This window comes from Nuphar pumila, chromosome 11, assembly GCF_984573655.1.
Source record: "Nuphar pumila chromosome 11, dmNupPumi1.hap1.1, whole genome shotgun sequence".
NCBI lineage: Eukaryota > Viridiplantae > Streptophyta > Magnoliopsida > Nymphaeales > Nymphaeaceae > Nuphar > Nuphar pumila.
Genome location: NC_143259.1, coordinates 108,774,440 through 108,791,044, shown reverse-complemented (window position 1 = coordinate 108,791,044; position 16,605 = coordinate 108,774,440). Strand labels below are relative to the sequence as shown.

General features: G+C 35.3%; 1 protein-coding gene across 1 annotated transcript; it reads right to left on the bottom strand.

The window, feature by feature from the left end:
- Positions 1 to 15,382: 15,382 nt before the first annotated feature.
- LOC149822765 (putative CCR4-associated factor 1 homolog 6) lies at positions 15,383 to 16,069 on the bottom strand. Its single transcript, XM_089980365.1, has one exon. The coding sequence runs from the start codon at positions 16,067 to 16,069 to the stop codon at positions 15,383 to 15,385; it is 687 nt and encodes a 228-aa protein (XP_089836491.1).
- Positions 16,070 to 16,605: the final 536 nt, after the last annotated feature.

Here is a 16,605-nt window from a genome sequence, read left to right as displayed (position 1 = left end):
GGGGCGACGGGCCTGGCGGCGGACCGGGGAGCAACAGCCGATGGTCGGCTGGCCGGGGAGTGCACCAGGCGGCAAAGGACAGCATCGGGCGGCGAAGGGTTGCGTCGGCCAGGAGGGAGAGACGAAACGGGAAAGAGGAAAAGGGGATCTGATTAGGGATTTACGTGAAAATTAGCGATGGATTTGGCGATGGCTTAATTTTGTCGCAACTCCATCATAAATTTATATAACCTCTTAGCGATGGAATATTTTGTCGCTAACATCGTCGCTAAGTAGCAACAAAAAACCATTCATCGCCCAATCCATCGCTAATTATCGCATGTGTTGTGACAGAAATGGGTCATCGCTAAGCCGCTACTACGTAGCGACAGATATAGCGATGAAAGGCTTTCCATCGCTATATCCATCAATATTACAAATCCTAGCGTCGGATAAGTTTTCGTCACTACATCCATCACAAAGTTGTGACGAAAAAAAACCGTCGCTAATTGGCATTTTTCTTGTGGTGTGAGTGTTTTAGCCACTTTCCTATAAAAGGACTCAAACACTACATTACTATCATTTTATTTCCTAAGAACCAAGGCTATGGGTGTGGCTTTGCTTGATTTTTATCCAATCTTGTGACGATTGTGAGGCTAACTGGCCCTACATTTTCTTGGTGCTTGCTTGAATGTATCAAGAGTTGATTGTCAATTTTGGTTTACAGAATTTGCATATGGTATTAGATCTTTCCAGAGTTATTAGAATTGTTTTGTTAAGTGAGCTTTTTTGGGGATTGGAAAAGCCTTTGTCTTCCTAAAATGAGGAAAACTTTTGAGAAACCTGCTTTCAAAGTACAAGAAACAAGCTTCTCTTTAATGGGATGTTTGCTTCTCTTCTAACTTTTTTAATGCTTCTCTTTCACTTCTTGTTGTTTCTCTCTTGCTTCCCCCTTACTTTTTATATTTTTATATTAAAAATATTTTTTTATAACAAATTTGCATGTTCATTACACATTGCTTTCTACTCCATTTTATGTCATTTCTTATTGGCTTTCATTCTCATTTCATATTGATTTTTGTGTTTTTATTTTTATTTTTCATGTACTTCCATAATAGCTAGCTTTATAACCATATCTTAGCCCTTTATGCATGCTATTTTTAACAGCTTTTTGACTTCTATTTAATGCATGGCTTCTTGCACTCCTCTCTCTCTCTCATGGATATGACCATCAATTTTTGCATCTCCTAACGATCATACTCATATGTCAGATTTTGACTATCCAAATCTCGTTTCATAGTAAATGGCATTTATAGGGTTATAAATGAAGAAAGATAAAACCTAAAAAAGGGATTTGCTAATTCATTCATACGTACAAACGATTATGGCAAATCTATTACCATATATGACAATAAATTTGCTAGAATTATTCATAGCAAATGACTTAGGACCTCATTGTGGAAGTTGTTTTGATTTAATCTGACTTCATAAATGAATTCAGCATGGTTGATTTGTTAGAGATTGACACCATAAATGTGTGTGTGATGATGTATTGTATGTACAATCGAGGGAATTTTTACTTTTCATTCCTATAGATGTAGTATGAGAGGGTATTGTGTGTGCACCCCCGAAACACGCATTGTAGCTACAGTGCATACACTGTGTGGCGCTCAGCCGGGTGTAGGGGCACCGTACACCGCCATACATCCCGCAGGCTAATGTATGGTTCTCCCGTATACTCGACTGAGCGCCACACGATGCTCAATCAGGACCCCGGAACATGCACTATAGGGGTGCACATATAACCTGCCCGCATGTAGTATACATGGTGAAGATTGGCAATTGGGTCACCTCATTTTGAATTGAAAGAAGAATCTTTTATTAATGTAAAAATCAACGGCTATAAATGCATACAAATTTTGATTTCAAATTGCAATTGTAAGATTCCAACCATATATATATATATATATATATATATATATATATATATATATATATATATATATATATATAGAGAGAGAGAGAGAGAGGTGTATAGTCAAAAACCCAAACTTTTTGATGTTAAAACAAATAAAATTGTGCTGCTAATCGTGTGCATGATCAGTGACCCATTTTTTCTTGTGTTTTTCTGACTTTTAGGGTACGGGTTTCATCCAGACCTATAGCTGGACCTTCACTAAGGGTCTCGAAAACAAAAAAAAATAATATACGTAGAAGCGTCATGTTGATGTGCAGTGTGTATGATAATGATGATATATATATATATATATATATATATATATATATATATATATATACACACACACATACTCGTAAAAAAAGAGAGAGAGAAAAAGTGGTAGCTGCCTACCACCTTCTCATCTAGATAGTGGTGGACCAGTGGTGGAGCCACGTTGTGGGGAGGGAGGGTGGGCACATGCACACCCTTACTTACTTCAAGGTGGGCAGTGTCTACCATGACCAGTCTGAGTGGGTACACTACAAGAAACCTGTGGATTAGCGACGACCTAAATTTGTCGCTAATCTGACGCTAAACAACTTAGTGACGGATTAATGTCGGATTAGAGACAGATAGCTTCCATCACAAATTTTTTGATGCTAATTAGCAACAAAATATATATGTCACCCATTCCATCACTAAGTAGCGACAGAATATATGTGTCGCCAGTTTTGTCGCTAAGTTGCGATGGAATAATGATTGCCAACATTCGTCGCAAGGTTGTCATTACTATACGATGATTTTGTTGTTGCGATGGATTTATAGTTGTCACTAATCTGCCACTACATTCAACACTAATAGTAATTAGTGACGGATATATGTGTCGTAAACAAGGAAAAAAATTTAAAAAAAAAATATTTGAAAATTAAATATCGAGAACAAATTTCTCATGATATAATTTATATTTCCTGTACAATTTATATTTCCTGTGAATAAAAAACAAAGTACACATCAAAATATATATAAAAGGAAACTAAAACAATTAATCGATCCACTGTACAATTCGCAAGTTCTAATTATTTACAATTCAATATTTAGATTTTTTAAACAAAAAAAAGGTAAAACAAATTCAACACATGAATCTAATCATCGCCAAGATTTTGTGCGTCCTTTTGTTCATTGTCTTGATTTGTCCCATCAGCTCCACTACGCTGATTATCGCCAGCAACCTACACAAGAAAAGAAAGGTCAGTATTGATAAACAAAATATATTAAAATAAATTATACTCTATATGTGATTCTATCATCCTCATATGTGTTCTAAGGCAGTAAAAAAACTGTATATGTGATTCTATCATGCTCATATGTGTTCTAAGGTAGTAAAAAAACTGTATATATGATTCTATCATGCTCATATGTGTTCTTAAGGCAGTAAAAAAACTTATAAGTGATTCAATCATGCTCATATGTGCTCTAAAGTAGTCAAAAAAAATGTATATGTGATTCTACCAAGCTCATATGTATTCTAAGGCAGTAAAAAAACTTTATATGTGATTCAATCAAGCTCATATGTGTTCTAAAGGCATTAAAAAACTTTATATGTGATTCTACCATGCTCATATGTGCTCTAAGGCAGTAAAAAAACTGTATATGTGATTCTTTGGGCATGTATGTAACACGCAGCAAGAGTTCCTGAGGTGGGTGAGATTCTTCTTCCCAAGGTTGTACGATGTGAGGCGCTTGATGATCTCCAACTGGTTCTCGGCTACAATAGAAGATATCGCCACGTTGCTTCGGGTGAGAATGGGAACTTTCAACTTGGGTTGGAGCGGTAGCCTTATGACGATGCGGACGTTCATGTTGTTGAAGCACCGATACTTTCCCAACGGCATTCTGCAGAATCATGTCAATGTGATCCACGGGGTCGGTTGGTTCTGAAGAGAGTGAGCGAGAGAGAGGATTTTCAAGATCCGTCGTGGTGGTGCAAGATTACTGTTGTTGATCAATCGCTGCTGAGTTCTGTTATCGTCTTTTCTTTTTTCTTGGTGTGTTTATATTTTGTTGTTATCCATCAAGCTCCATGCATTCGTTTCGTTTCGTTTCGTTTCGTTTCGTTTAGTTTTGTTTTTCTTTTCTTGGTGGTAGAATGTTACAAAAGACGAGTTGGAGCAGTATAGTAAAAGAACTGTCGTTTTTCATTGAATGGTAGTTTTACAATACAACGATATTTATACTTAGATACATCTTATGTATAAAGGAATAAAAGGATAACACAATCCGTTAACCACTACCTTGTTTGTAGGTAGGTGGTTAAGATATGAGATAACGCTGATGACGCCAAAGGATAACGCATGCTGATAACGCCAAATAAATACCCATGATATTAATTTAAAATATCACAAAAAAAGCTTATGATATTTTGGTCATCATTTCAAATCCAAAATATCATGATAATATCGTTAAACAAAAGTATCATGACTTTGTCATGATATTTGTTTTTTATGACCTAAAAATATATTTATTTTAGTTTTTATTTTGAAAAATTAATTATCTTTTTTTGCCACCATTTTGCTAGTACAAATGTGAGAAAAACAGAAATTTTCAATTTCTCGCTAAAGTTTGGTTGCAGTAACTTCGTGATCTTTAAACTTTTGTCATTAAGCCCATAAGCGATCTACTGCCTTATGTCTCACTGATAAAGGTATAAAAAAAGTCAGACCTAGGTTATCATATAAATGTCAAGATCAGCTTGTTCTTTGACTTTTTGGAGTTCCAATGTTGGCATCTTTCCAAACTAACGACAATCTTACTGAGGCCTAACTTGATTGATGGTGGATGGTATTCAAAATGGTTCAGACTTAGGTGGGACCCAACCTGGATCCGATTTCAGATCTGGTAGCAGATCCCAATCAAAGCCCAAATAAGAAAATTCATACCTAAGTCCTATAAGGATTACATGATTCAGACCCAAGCCTGACCCAGTAAAATAATATTTGTAAGGCTTTTTATATTGAAAAATATGGATCTTAATCAGAACTGGGGTTGAGCCAAGGTCTTGTAAGAAATTTCACAAATCATACTCTAATGCCAAATATTAATCAAACTCTTTGAGTTTGACACGAATTCTAATTAGCCCACTCTCTTGATCACCAAACACTGATCTTACAGGGTTTGGTATGGGTTGGGTCCGGGTCTCAATGTCAAACCCTATCATATATACATGTTCCTCAAGCAAACAAGACATACATACAAGTCCAACATATGACAAGACAATATGTAACATTTATAGTATGCATCATACATAACTTACATGTATTCATAGTAGTTATATATGCATCATGTATCAAATTCATACAAGCACACTAAATAACATAGAATGCACAAACCAAAGTATGATGACACACATTGCGTACATATTATACATTTATAAGTGCACATGCATTCAAACTCACACATAGGTGTACCCAAAGCAAGCACACTCCATATTCTGCTAGCTACAATTATGACAAGCATGATTTCCGAACTACAATCAAAAGAGTCCTAGATATCCACAACTAAGTGAAGTGTGTGAGCATGGTATTGCATACAATAAAATAATTTTATTGGGTGATGCATTAGCACAACGTACTTATCACGGGCATTTACTAGATTTGCATTTCGCATTATATTACATTTAATGCATACTGGCTTACAACTATTTTGATACTTAGCCTAAGTATTACATTTTTGATATATCCTACACTCAAATCAGTTGAACATATAGGCAACCATAGCACCCCTAGATATCCATAACTACGTGTGTGCACGTAATGAGGTTGAAACAAAATCTTAGCATTTAAGCTTACATAACAGCCCTAGATTTTTACAACTATGTATGGTGTGTGTGCATAATTTGTATTTACAATTCAATTAAGAATTTAATGACATACATCATACTTACAAGATAAAATAAGCATGCTCTCTACAAGTTCAATTAAGGTATTTTATATTAATAATGTGATGAACAATGAATCGAAAGTTAAAAGACCAAGGGGTTTCAAAACTCGCAATGACCACTCAAGCAATGATACGAGACTCACCGCTTGCCATCGATTCTGTCATCAAAATACCATCTAAAGCATCCTTGGCCAATCAGACTTTGACAACCCTCGATAAGTTCATAATGTTTCTAGTAGAAAGTGATGCCCTACGTTAATTTGTTTCACAAAGAAGCATGGAAGGTTCAAACAATTTCCTACCAATTAAGTAGAAGAAAACAAATAACCAAAGAAATAAAAAAGAAGTCCCGCAAGATTCCAATTACTCAATAAAAAGCATCATCCCCAATTCTCAAAAATACACCCCAACACAAGAAAACCAAAAATCACACCATTCTTAACCCATTCTCATATGCAAATTCTGCAACCTCCCTTCTGAAATCTAAACAAAAAAACAAACAACAGACACAAGCCCAAACTATAACCCAAAATTGGGTTGTACACCATACATGATGGCTTTGAGGAGAGAACCTTATAGTGCTTTCTGAATATGCAAAATGGTATCATCATCAGAAGGAAGAACAAATGAAAAGCCATCAAAATTGAATGCCAAAACAGGGTCATAAATGTAAATGAAAAAAATCCACCAACATCATGAGAGAAGTCCATCACCAACGTGAATAGCTGGAAAATAAAAAGATTTGTAAATGTCTCACTGAAGGGATCCAGAAGGCCTTGGGCTAGGGACGCCTCCTACAATCTCAATCGCACTCCACATCAATCCCTAGCACCCACAATGTTCATCCACCATCGAATGTAGACGTAGGCACCCCTACAAAGAACTAAGCAATACAGCGTCGCTAACCATCGCTCCTTCCCTCAACTGCTATGTGCAGAGACAATAGTTGCTTTGAGGAATGCAGAGAAAACACAAGCTGCTGAGGATCGAAGAGAGAACAACCAAATAAGATGATCCATAATCGATCACCTCCTCAGAGTGAGAGATAACAAGGCGTTTCCATGAATTAGGGAAAATGAGGTGAGATGAGAGGCGAGGCAATCTCAAACATGATCAAATGATCCCCTTCTGTAAAAAAAAACTCAAAAAGGTGAGGCAACATGCACGGGAAAGAGAGAGAGTGGGTCAGGCTAGCGTGTATGCAGTCATAATCCAACCACTGCTCAGGCGAAGACGGTGTCACTGGTGAAGGGTGGTGCAGTGGGTCATCATTGGTGGTGGTGGGAAGAGGAGTTGCAGAAGTAAGAGAAGGGAGCTCTACGAGAGAGAGAACAAAGAACACAAAAAAAAAACCTAAAGTTTTTCATTAACATTTAGGGTTTATATATTTTTTTTAATCCCTTGTGCGCAGTGCATGTTGGCTCAAGATCAGATCTGGTTCCCACACTACCACACTAAAACAAAATAACATAATAAGATTTAATTAATTATTATTTAAATTTTTTATTTCAAAAATTAAAAGGTTAGAATATGTATTCCAATGAATATTTAAATTTAAGAAAAGTAATCCTTATTATAAAACTGGGTTAACCCATTGGGTTCAAACTCACTTGGACACTGGGTCCATTAAAAAATTCATAATCTTTTCTAAAATTCATTTTTCTTATCCTATTAGCACCAAAATAGTTATATTAATTCTAATAGTTCATAGTTTTGGTATCTTCTAAAATCATGATTTGTTGATTAAAATATGTCTCATAAATTATTTTATGACCAAAATACCCTTCAATAGAATTTCTTTTGAAAACTACCAAAATACATGTTAAGTTTAAAGCCGTTTGAAAACACCTAGATGAGTTTGTGACTCACTAAAACAATTAGTTTTCATGACAATTTAAATATTTAACAATATTTTGTTTGAAATGACTATTTTACCTTTATTGGTTAAAAAAATAATTAAACATATAAAATATCTGTAATAGACATTTAAACGATAAAAACACATTTCTGACTCAAAGATAAAGCTAATTTCTTTATTTATTAATAATACCTAAATTTTACAAGTTTTACATGTATGATACAATAACTTCACAAAACGGGTGTTCTTCGACTTGAAGGAACACTACTTTCCCAAAGGCATTCCTGAGGGTTGAGCAGACCTAGAGAGAGAGAGAGAGAGAGAGTATGATCGATGTTGAAAGGTTTGAGTTTGTTGTTGGTGGGTTTTAGATGTTCAAAATTCGTCATGTGGAGAGAGTAAGATCAATGTTTTGGATGAGTTTCATTTGTATCTTTTTATTTTTTTCATTTTTTCTTAGTGGTTTGTGCTTTGTTTTGTGTTTTGTTTTGTGTTTCTATGTTCCTTTTTGGGTTTTATTTCTTTGCATGTAGGTGGAGGTTTGTGATGCGACCCATTTTCTTGAATTTGCATGCAATTCGATTGAACTCCTTTTATATTTTTATATTTAATGCCAGCATTTTTTGCATCCATTTATATTTTTACATTTGAAGACAAAACATGGGTCCCATCATATATTCAATCCTATCCGCCCCAATCAATGGCTGGATGGAGAGAGTGGGGGGCAGGCGCAAAACACAAATATTTTGTAATGTGAAATCATCACAGACAGTTAGTCACCTTTCATCACTACTCATTGTGAAAAACAGTGGGACATAACTTCAACCTACAACATACCCTCCTAATGCCTGTTTAAAACAGTGTTAAGCTGATGTATCATTGTGTTAATTGACTGCCATGGTTTTATTTTTTTGTTTTCTGAAATGGGATTGTTTGTATTGGGGTCTGGTAGCCTTGAGAAGTTTGAGTTATTAATTTCCTAATCTGCCCTATTCATGTTTGTTACTAGTTGAGCTCACATCGAATATTCACTATGTTAAAATTTTTGCTTGCATAAAAATCTGAATTCACATTTTTCTTGTATGTTTTCTCTGCTCTCATGTTGTAAAATTCATATTTTAGTTGAGATAGCGAAATCTAATGTTTTAGAGAACATTGATTGTGGTTAATTGTAATCTTATATACAAACAACATAAAGGAGTTAGCACCTCTTTGTTTGGGATCCTTCTTATCTTGTCACCTTTATCTCCAAAAGTTCCCCTTTGACCGTTATCTTCTCTTTGGATGAGACCACGACTTGGGAAGGCCAACGTAGGAAAGACACCTACGTTACTGGATCTGGGGTGCATTAGACTGTTTGGATAGGGTCCAAGAAACGGTTAATCCCTTGTGCGCAGTGCATGTTGGCTCAAGATCAGATTTGGTTCCCACACTACCACACTAAAACAAAATAACATAATAAGATTTAATTAATTATTATTTAAATTTTTTATTTCAAAAATTAAAAGGTTAGAATATGTATTCCAATGAATATTTAAATTTAAGAAAAGTAATCCTTATTATAAAACTGGGTTAACCCATTGGGTTCAAACTCACTTGGACACTGGGTCCATTAAAAAATTCATAATCTTTTCTAAAATTCATTTTTCTTATCCTATTAGCACCAAAATAGTTATATTAATTCTAATAGTTCATAGTTTTGGTATCTTCTAAAATCATGATTTGTTGATTAAAATATGTCTCATAAATTATTTTATGACCAAAATACCCTTCAATAGAATTTCTTTTGAAAACTACCAAAATACATGTCAAGTTTAAAGCCGTTTGAAAACACCTAGATGAGTTTGTGACTCACTAAAACAATTAGTTTTCATGACAATTTAAATATTTAACAATATTTTGTTTGAAATGACTATTTTACCTTTATTGGTAAAAAAAATAATTAAACATATAAAATATCTGTAATAGACATTTAAACGATAAAAACATATTTCTGACTCAAAGATAAAGCTAATTTCTTTATTTATTAATAATACCTAAATTTTACAAGTTTTACATGTATGATACAATAACTTCACAAAACGGGTGTTCTTCGACTTGAAGGAACACTACTTTCCCAAAAGCATTCCTGAGGGTTGAGCAGACCTAGAGAGAGAGAGAGAGTATGATCGATGTTGAAAGGTTTGAGTTTGTTGTTGGTGGGTTTTAGATGTTCAAAATTCGTCATGTGGATAGAGTAAGATCAATGTTTTGGATGAGTTTCATTTGTGTCTTTTTATTTTTTCATTTTTTCTTAGTGGTTTGTGCTTTGTTTTGTGTTTTGTTTTGTGTTTCTATGTTCCTTTTTGGGTTTTATTTCTTTGCATGTAGGTGGAGGTTTGTGATGCGACCCATTTTCTTGAATTTGCATGCAATTCGATTGAACTCCTTTTATATTTTTATATTTAATGCCAGCATTTTTTGCATCCATTTATATTTTTACATTTGAAGACAAAACATGGGTCCCATCATATATTCAATCCTATCCGCCCCAATCAATGGCTGGATGGAGAGAGTGGGGGGCAGGCGCAAAACACAAATATTTTGTAATGTGAAATCATCACAGACAGTTAGTCACCTTTCATCACTACTCATTGTGAAAAACAGTGGGACATAACTTCAACCTACAACATACCCTCCTAATGCCTGTTTAAAACAGTGTTAAGCTGATGTATCATTGTGTTAATTGACTGCCATGGTTTTATTTTTTTGTTTTCTGAAATGGGATTGTTTGTATTGGGGTCTGGTAGCCTTGAGAAGTTTGAGTTATTAATTTCCTAATCTGCCCTATTCATGTTTGTTACTAGTTGAGCTCACATCGAATATTCACTATGTTAAAATTTTTGCTTGCATAAAAATCTGAATTCACATTTTTCTTGTATGTTTTCTCTGCTCTCATGTTGTAAAATTCATATTTTAGTTGAGATAGCGAAATCTAATGTTTTAGAGAACATTGATTGTGGTTAATTGTAATCTTATATACAAACAACATAAAGGAGTTAGCACCTCTTTGTTTGGGATCCTTCTTATCTTGTCACCTTTATCTCCAAAAGTTCCCCTTTGACCGTTATCTTCTCTTTGGATGAGACCACGACTTGGGAAGGCCAACGTAGGAAAGACACCTACGTTACTGGATCTGGGGTGCATTAGACTGTTTGGATAGGGTCCAAGAAACGGTTAATCCCTTGTGCGCAGTGCATGTTGGCTCAAGATCAGATTTGGTTCCCACACTACCACACTAAAACAAAATAACATAATAAGATTTAATTAATTATTATTTAAATTTTTTATTTCAAAAATTAAAAGGTTAGAATATGTATTCCAATGAATATTTAAATTTAAGAAAAGTAATCCTTATTATAAAACTGGGTTAACCCATTGGGTTCAAACTCACTTGGACACTGGGTCCATTAAAAAATTCATAATCTTTTCTAAAATTCATTTTTCTTATCCTATTAGCACCAAAATAGTTATATTAATTCTAATAGTTCATAGTTTTGGTATCTTCTAAAATCATGATTTGTTGATTAAAATATGTCTCATAAATTACTTTATGACCAAAATACCCTTCAATAGAATTTCTTTTGAAAACTACCAAAATACATGTTAAGTTTAAAGCCGTTTGAAAACACCTAGATGAGTTTGTGACTCACTAAAACAATTAGTTTTCATGACAATTTAAATATTTAACAATATTTTGTTTGAAATGACTATTTTACCTTTATTCGTTAAAAAAATAATTAAACATATAAAATATCTGTAATTGACATTTAAACGATAAAAACACATTTCTGACTCAAAGATAAAGCTAATTTCTTTATTTATTAATAATACCTAAATTTTATAAGTTTTACATGTATGATACAATAACTTCTTCACAAAACGGGTGTTCTTCGACTTGAAGGAACACTACTTTCCCAAAGGCATTCCTGAGGGTTGAGCAGACCTAGAGAGAGAGAGAGAGAGTATGATCGATGTTGAAAGGTTTGAGTTTGTTGTTGGTGGGTTTTAGATGTTCAAAATTCGTCATGTGGATAGAGTAAGATCAATGCTTTGGATGAGTTTCATTTGTGTCTTTTTATTTTTTCATTTTTTCGTAGTGGTTTGTGCTTTGTTTTGTGTTTTGTTTTGTGTTTCTATGTTCCTTTTTGGGTTTTATTTCTTTGCATGTAGGTGGAGGTTTGTGATGCGACCCATTTTCTTGAATTTGCATGCAATTCGATTGAACTCTTTTTATATTTTTATATTTAATGCCAGCATTTTTTGCATCCATTTATATTTTTACATTTGAAGACAAAACATGGGTCCCATCATATATTCAATCCTATCCGCCCAATCAATGGCTGGATGGAGAGAGTGGGGGGAAGGCGCAAAACACAAATATTTTGTAATGTGAAATCATCACAGACAGTTAGTGGCCTTTCATCACTACTCATTGTGAAAAACAGTGGGACATAACTTCAACCTACAACATACCCTCCTAATGCCTGTTTAAAACAGTGTTAAGCTGATGTATCATTGTGTTAATTGACTGCCATGGTTTTATTTTTTTGTTTTCTGAAATGGGATTGTTTATATTGGGGTCTGGTAGCCTTGAGAAGTTTGAGTTATTAATTTCCTAATCTGCCCTATTCATGTTTGTTACTAGTTGAGCTCACATCGAATATTCACTATGTTAAAATTTTTGCTTGCATAAAAATCTGAATTCACATTTTTCTTGTATGTTTTCTCTGCTCTCATGTTGTAAAATTCATATTTTAGTTGAGATAGCGAAATCTAATGTTTTAGAGAACATTGATTGTGGTTAATTGTAATCTTATATATAAACAACATAAAGGAGTTAGCACCTCTTTGTTTGGGATCCTTCTTATCTTGTCACCTTTATCTCCAAAAGTTCCCCTTTGACCGTTATCTTCTCTTTGGATGCGACCACGACTTGGGAAGGCCAACGTAGGTAAGACACTTACGTTACTGGATCTGGGGTGCATTAGACTGTTTGGATAGGGTCCAAGAAACGGTTAATCCCTTGTGCGCAGTGCATGTTGGCTCAAGATCAGATCTGGTTCCCACACTACCACACTAAAACAAAATAACATAATAAGATTTAATTAATTATTATTTAAATTTTTTATTTCAAAAATTAAAAGGTTAGAATATGTATTCCAATGAATATTTAAATTTAAGAAAAGTAATCCTTATTATAAAACTGGGTTAACCCATTGGGTTCAAACTCACTTGGACACTGGGTCCATTAAAAAATTCATAATCTTTTCTAAAATTCATTTTTCTTATCCTATTAGCACCAAAATAGTTATATTAATTCTAATAGTTCATAGTTTTGGTATCTTCTAAAATCATGATTTGTTGATTAAAATATGTCTCATAAATTACTTTATGACCAAAATACCCTTCAATAGAATTTCTTTTGAAAACTACCAAAATACATGTTAAGTTTAAAGCCGTTTGAAAACACCTAGATGAGTTTGTGACTCACTAAAACAATTAGTTTTCATGACAATTTAAATATTTAACAATATTTTGTTTGAAATGACTATTTTACCTTTATTCGTTAAAAAAATAATTAAACATATAAAATATCTGTAATTGACATTTAAACGATAAAAACACATTTCTGACTCAAAGATAAAGCTAATTTCTTTATTTATTAATAATACCTAAATTTTATAAGTTTTACATGTATGATACAATAACTTCTTCACAAAACGGGTGTTCTTCGACTTGAAGGAACACTACTTTCCCAAAGGCATTCCTGAGGGTTGAGCAGACCTAGAGAGAGAGAGAGAGAGTATGATCGATGTTGAAAGGTTTGAGTTTGTTGTTGGTGGGTTTTAGATGTTCAAAATTCGTCATGTGGATAGAGTAAGATCAATGCTTTGGATGAGTTTCATTTGTGTCTTTTTATTTTTTCATTTTTTCGTAGTGGTTTGTGCTTTGTTTTGTGTTTTGTTTTGTGTTTCTATGTTCCTTTTTGGGTTTTATTTCTTTGCATGTAGGTGGAGGTTTGTGATGCGACCCATTTTCTTGAATTTGCATGCAATTCGATTGAACTCTTTTTATATTTTTATATTTAATGCCAGCATTTTTTGCATCCATTTATATTTTTACATTTGAAGACAAAACATGGGTCCCATCATATATTCAATCCTATCCGCCCAATCAATGGCTGGATGGAGAGAGTGGGGGGAAGGCGCAAAACACAAATATTTTGTAATGTGAAATCATCACAGACAGTTAGTGGCCTTTCATTACTACTCATTGTGAAAAAAGTGGGACATAACTTCAACCTACAACATACCCTCCTAATGCCTGTTTAAAACAGTGTTAAGCTGATGTATCATTGTGTTAATTGACTGCCATGGTTTTATTTTTTTGTTTTCTGAAATGGGATTTTTTACATTAGGGTCTGGTAGCCTTGAGAAGTTTGAGTTTTTAATTTCCTAATCTGCCCTATTCATGTTTGTTACTAGTTGAGCTCACATCGAATATTCACTATGTTAAAATTTTTGCTTGCATAAAAATCTAAATTCACATTTTTCTTGTATGTTTTCTCTGCTCTCATGTTGTAAAATTCATATTTTAGTTGAGATAGCGAAATCTAATGTTTTAGAGAACATTGATTGTGGTTAATTGTAATCTTATATATAAACAACATAAAGGAGTTAGCACCTCTTTGTTTGGGATCCTTCTTATCTTGTCACCTTTATCTCCAAAAGTTCCCCTTTGACCGTTATCTTCTCTTTGGATGCGACCACGACTTGGGAAGGCCAACGTAGTTAAGACACCTACGTTACTGGATCTGGGGTGCATTAGACTGTTTGGATAGGGTCCAAGAAACGGTTACTGATACCCCCCCCCCCCTCTCTCTCTCTCTCTCTCTCTCTCTCTCTCTCTCTCTCTCTCTCTCTCTCTCTCAGGCAAAACAAAAAAGCCTTAAAATGTAAAAATGTAAAATACTGAGGATGCAAAAAGCGTTGGCATCAAACAGACAGACCCATAGGCGGAGCGGGGAGAGGGGGGGGGTGGAGGAGCCCAGTGCTGCCTCCCGAACCAGTTAATTTTTTTTTTTTAAAGCCCAGTCCTAGCCCAGCCCTGACTGCAGCAAATAGTTTGATTTGCCCATATGAAATAGATTTTTATTAATAATTGTAGCCATTTTTTATTTTATCTCAAAAAAAAAATTTCGGGGGCGCTGCCCCCAACCACCGACTACCAAACCAGTTTTTTTTTCTACGCCACTTGACAGACCTATCATAGTTCACAAGGAAGACTGTGAAGAAGAAGAAGAGTTCAATGGAATTGCAAATTCCAGAGAACAAGTAACTTCACGCCCCTACATGCAAATAAATAATACCTAAAAAAGAGCGTACCACCGGACAACGAACACCAAACAAAACACACACCACCAAGAAAAAAATATATAAAAAGGAAATGACATGAATGAAACTCATTCATTCAAGACATTGATCTTGCACTACCCAACTGACACGACGAATCTCGAACATTTAAAACCCACAAAAAACAAACTCAACCTTTCAAGATCGATTATAAGATATCCTCTCTCTCTCTCTCTCTCTCTCTCTCTCTCTCTCTCTCTCTCTCTCTCTCTCTCGTTAGTGTGGGCTGAAAGGATACACCACGTTGGCTCGACCCTCGGGAATGTCTTTGAGAAAGTAGCCTCTCTTCAAGTACATCAACGCCTGCTGTGCGAGGATGCTGTTGTCCCGTCCATGTCTGAAGCGCAATCTCTTAAACACACCCTCCACCGACTGCGCGAAACCCTTAGTCCAGTGCGAGAGGGCTCCATACACGTTTCTCACGTCGTACCACCTAATCCTCTCCAGAAATTCAAGTCGCAGCTCCGGCAAGCAGTCCTCGAGAACCTTCATCATCGGCCACACGGCATCAATTCCCTTGCAATAAAGCTGGTCCAAGAGGACGCACGGTAGGATACCGTTCTGCAAGTTGACATCGACATCAATGCCATTCTTTACCATGAGCTGCCGGAAATCGGCGTTGAGATCGTTCGAGGGGATCGTCAGCTTGACATTGAACAGAAATATGCACCTCTCACCGGTGTCGGGGTGGATAGGGAGGTTGCCGGACTCGTCCGCGAAGGTGAGGCCGAGCTGGAGGAGATACAGGTCGTTGCTGAAGGGACCGAACACCGGCCGTTCATGGAAGCCGATAAAAATAGCATGGGCGGTAACGTAGGGGTACTGGATGACTATCTGGTGGATGAAGTCGAGGTCTCGATCGACGTTGTGGGCCCAGACCTGCCTGACTGTGACGGGTTCCATGCGTTGGAAAAAATGTGAAAAAACATTTATGTATGCCATGAATCCAAGGTAAAATGAAATATCATAGCTCATTCCCATTAACATTTATGTATCTTATTGTTTCCAAAAGCTTCCTCCACATACCTTAAGATGCTACAGGTTTTTAATTTATGGTCTCTCACAAAATTTTCCTTCCATGATAAATCTTTTAATGCATGATCATCAATTGCACAAACATTTGTTTCTTGCCAAAGTTCTTGTAACTAATGACCTATTTGCCTGCAATCATCACTTCACTCTATTTTATAAAAACCAAGAGGTAATCTAGTAACTTTATTTTGGCAAGAACCTTGGCATGAGAATCTCAAGCTAAGGGACATATATCCTCTTGTTTATGAGCTCACCAAAGCCAAGTATGGCAAGGTGTGTGATTTTTGGTCTTCCACCGTGAAAAACGTGAAAGATTATGCTGCATAGTAACCCTTTAGAATTAGTTTTTCAACAATGGAGCGATCTCATGGTCTCCCTAGGGTATCAGTCTCTTTCACATCGAGAGG

Coding starts and splice junctions, on each gene's coding strand:
- LOC149822765 (XM_089980365.1), bottom strand. CDS start 16,069: ATGGAACCCGTCACAGTCAGGCAGGTCTGGGCCCACAACGTCGATCGA.